Genomic DNA, 3,025 nt, shown 5'->3' on the forward strand with positions numbered 1-3,025 from the left:
AGCCCTCACTCCGGGCAGGGCACCGGGCACATGCCCCACCACAGTGGCTCTACTCACAGGAGAAAGCTCCRTCCTTGGTCTCTCTCACTAGAAAGAGACTGAAGTAGCCAACCAGGTCATCTGGCAGGTCCAGCTTGGAGGCCACAGCCTGCGAGGGAGAGCAGAAGGTCACGACTTTCCAACAGAGTCCCAGTCTGGGGGCGAGATGCAGCCCGTGTGCATTCAACAGCAGGAAGGCAGCACCTCTGCTGCCCTTGGGGCTCCTTGCAAGCAGGAAACACCTCGGGCCCCCCAACATCACTGTGGGCCCAGGGACACCCACTGGCACGCCCATTCCAGCTCCCAGATTTCTACACCCATTCCAGCTCCCAGATTTCACCCCACCAAGTCAGCCCTGCTGCAGAGCAGGAGAGGGCAGGGGAGGCTGAGAGACCACCACACATGAGAGAAATCACAGAACACAGGAGGAGGGGCTGGTCCCACCCMGCACAAGAGCTCTGGCACCTCAAGGACATCCTCTGTCTGGTCTGAGGTGAGGATGGTGACCTTGACCTTCTGCCCGTTCGAGAGCAGCACCTCCAGCACCACCTCCTCTGTGGGGATCTGCTGCGTCTCCTGCAGACAGAAACAGAACCAGGACTGGCACCCCAAGCTCCTGGTGCACACAGAGAGCCCCAGAGCTCCCCAGCTCTGCCCTCACCTGCTGGGCCTTGCGCAGGAAGCTGTTGAAGGTCTCGCTGCCTCCCAGCGTCGGGTCCTGCCGCACTGTGGGAACGGCACGAGGAGTGAGAGTTCCATGGGAAGGGCAGGGACCCTGTGCAGCCCCTCAGTTTGTCCCCAGACCGTGTGCTGGGGCAGCCACGGCTCCCCCACACATCCCCACTCTGCCAGGGCAGGGCTGGGACAGGAGCTGGCATCCAGGGGACAAGCTCAGCTCAGCCAACGCCAGCGCTACCCTGGGAGCTGCAAGGTGGGCCCCAGCACATGGAGAGTGCAGGGACAAAGCTGTGCCTGCACAACCAGACCAGGCTAGGCCCAGCTTACCAGCCTGCATGTACTTCTCCAGCTGCTCCCGTCGCTGCTCTACCTCCGCTGGGGTCAGCGTGAAGATCTTCTTTGGGGGGAAGGCTGGCACCACGTTGGCTCCATACTCCTTCCTTAACTGGGATAAAAACAGAGCTGCAAGAGCTCCAGGGAGAGATGGCTTCCCGGACCCCCACCCCAGCGATCCCCAGGGACCCTGCAAGAGCAGCAGAGCCTGCCAGCACCCCTCATCCCCTGGGCAGCAGCAGCACCCAGAACCCCGATGGAATGGGTTCCCAGAGAGCAGGATTGGCACCCCGGCTCTCTCCAGTCCTGTACCTGCTCGTGCAGACCCAGSAGCTGGCTGTAGCGCACCCGGCAGTGCAGCACCCCGTTCACGTGGATGTTGTAGGCCTGCAGGGAAAGATGGCACTCAGATCCCAACGCCTGTCACATGGAGGGATCTCAGGAGAGACACAGCTTGGGGCACACAGGGAGCCCTCGGGAAAGGAGGATACTCCTGAGGAGCCTGCTGAGGGGTAGATGGTCAAAACTGTTCAGGCAGTATGAGCACATCTGAGAGAGGTGTCCCTGGACACCAGGAAAGCCCAACCCTGTGCCTGCCCAGACATGGGGAACATGGAGCCACCACACTGCAGCCCTGCAGACACGGCTGTCCCCGTGCCATCAGACAAGGACACCCCTCCCCAGTGCCAGGGGTTCCCACAGAGCTGGTCCTTGCCATGTCCCCTCTGCTCTGCCTCAGCTCCTGTGGATGCCACAGGCACAGCACAGCTATGACTGCACAACACACGAGGCCTGGCACCTCATGGCAGCTCCCCCAAGACAGAGACCTTCCAGGGGACAGCGCTGTCCTCTCGGGTCCTGCCGTCCCTAGAGCAGTGTTTTGGAGGGCAAGAGGATGGACATGAGCCTCCAGCTGGCCATGTTAACCCCCAGCCGGCCATGGCAGCCCAGCCTCCCATGGGTGTCCCAGTGCCCTCCTGCCCCTGAGCCCCAGGACTGCCCAGGCTCGGCACAGATCCCAACCCAGCCACACTGGAGCTCACACTGAACCTCCCAAAGGCACAGCCCAGTGTCTCAGGTTACTGTGGAAGAACCAGCAGGGACACGGGTGGTGCAGACAGCAACCATGCCTGCCCACATCAGGGGTCTCCATGAGGCCACAGCTCCTGCCCAGCCCCCGGGCAGCCCAAGAGCTCTGTCCACGGCCTCCCCCAGGCCTGAGGAGTCTCCACAACAGCCAAGGGCAAAGTRCAGGGGGTCACAGGGCCAAGAAAGGAGCCTCGGGGGCTGTTTGCTCCTCTGGCCCTTGAGCAGTGCACGTCCTGCGGCTCGCCAGGTCTCCCCATCACTGCTCAGCACCGGCTCCATGCCCCAGCCCGGACCGCCCAGGGGGATCCGGAGAGGGATTTTGGCACAGATGGGGGAGGTCTCGGCGGGGCCGTGGAGTCCAGAGTTGCTCAGTTTTACCCAGAGAACRCGGATCCGCACCCTCCGCCCAGCCCAGGGCTGTGCGGGCCCCGGGAAGGGGGTGCGGGCTCTCAGTGCCACCGCCGCTCGCAGCAGCTCCAGCGGCGCCTCTGACGGCGCCCAGAGCAAAACAGGAAGCCGGGACGAGCGGACGGACGGGCGGGCCGGGATGAGCCGGGGCTGGGGMTGGTCCGGACGGGGCCCCTGAGGGYKGMTCASTCCCGGGCAGGGCAAGGTCCGGACATCCCCGGGGCGGTCCGAGAGCCCTCCCTGGCCAGAGCTGGGGCGCGGGGGCGGCCGGGCCCGGTTCCTGCCCGGCCCTGGCACGGGGCGCCGGCTGCGGATGACGGTGGGCTCAGAGCTCCCCGCCCGCCCGGCCGCGGTCCTGATCCTGATCCTGGTCCTGATCCTGATCCTGATCCTGGTCCTGATCCTGAGCCTGATCCTGATCCTGATCCTGACTCTGATCCTGATCCTGATCCTGATCCTGATCCTGGTCCTGATCCCG

General features: G+C 64.2%; 2 protein-coding genes across 2 annotated transcripts in view; one reads left to right on the forward strand and one right to left on the reverse strand.

Annotated features, from left to right (window-relative positions):
• The window catches only part of SNX17 (sorting nexin 17), a gene marked incomplete at its 5' end in the record, with an annotated part of 6,394 nt that extends 4,921 nt beyond the window's left edge, over window positions 1-1,473 (reverse strand). Inside the window, 6 exons of the mRNA XM_057388168.1 lie at window positions 4-8; window positions 58-148; window positions 505-615; window positions 701-765; window positions 1,045-1,162; window positions 1,363-1,473. Of these exons, the coding sequence (XP_057244151.1) occupies window positions 4-8; window positions 58-148; window positions 505-615; window positions 701-765; window positions 1,045-1,162; window positions 1,363-1,473 (501 nt within the window). The remainder of the gene's footprint in view (window positions 1-3; window positions 9-57; window positions 149-504; window positions 616-700; window positions 766-1,044; window positions 1,163-1,362) is intronic.
• A 1,387-nt stretch (window positions 1,474-2,860) lies between these two features.
• The window catches only part of EIF2B4 (eukaryotic translation initiation factor 2B subunit delta), a 9,200-nt gene continuing 9,035 nt past the window's right edge, over window positions 2,861-3,025 (forward strand). Inside the window, exon 1 of the mRNA XM_057388171.1 lies at window positions 2,861-2,954. Within this exon, the coding sequence (XP_057244154.1) occupies window positions 2,861-2,954 (94 nt within the window). The remainder of the gene's footprint in view (window positions 2,955-3,025) is intronic.

This window comes from Malurus melanocephalus, unplaced genomic scaffold (assembly GCF_030028575.1).
Source record: "Malurus melanocephalus ecotype Western Australia unplaced genomic scaffold, MMel_1.1 scaffold_1630, whole genome shotgun sequence".
Lineage (NCBI taxonomy): Eukaryota > Metazoa > Chordata > Aves > Passeriformes > Maluridae > Malurus > Malurus melanocephalus.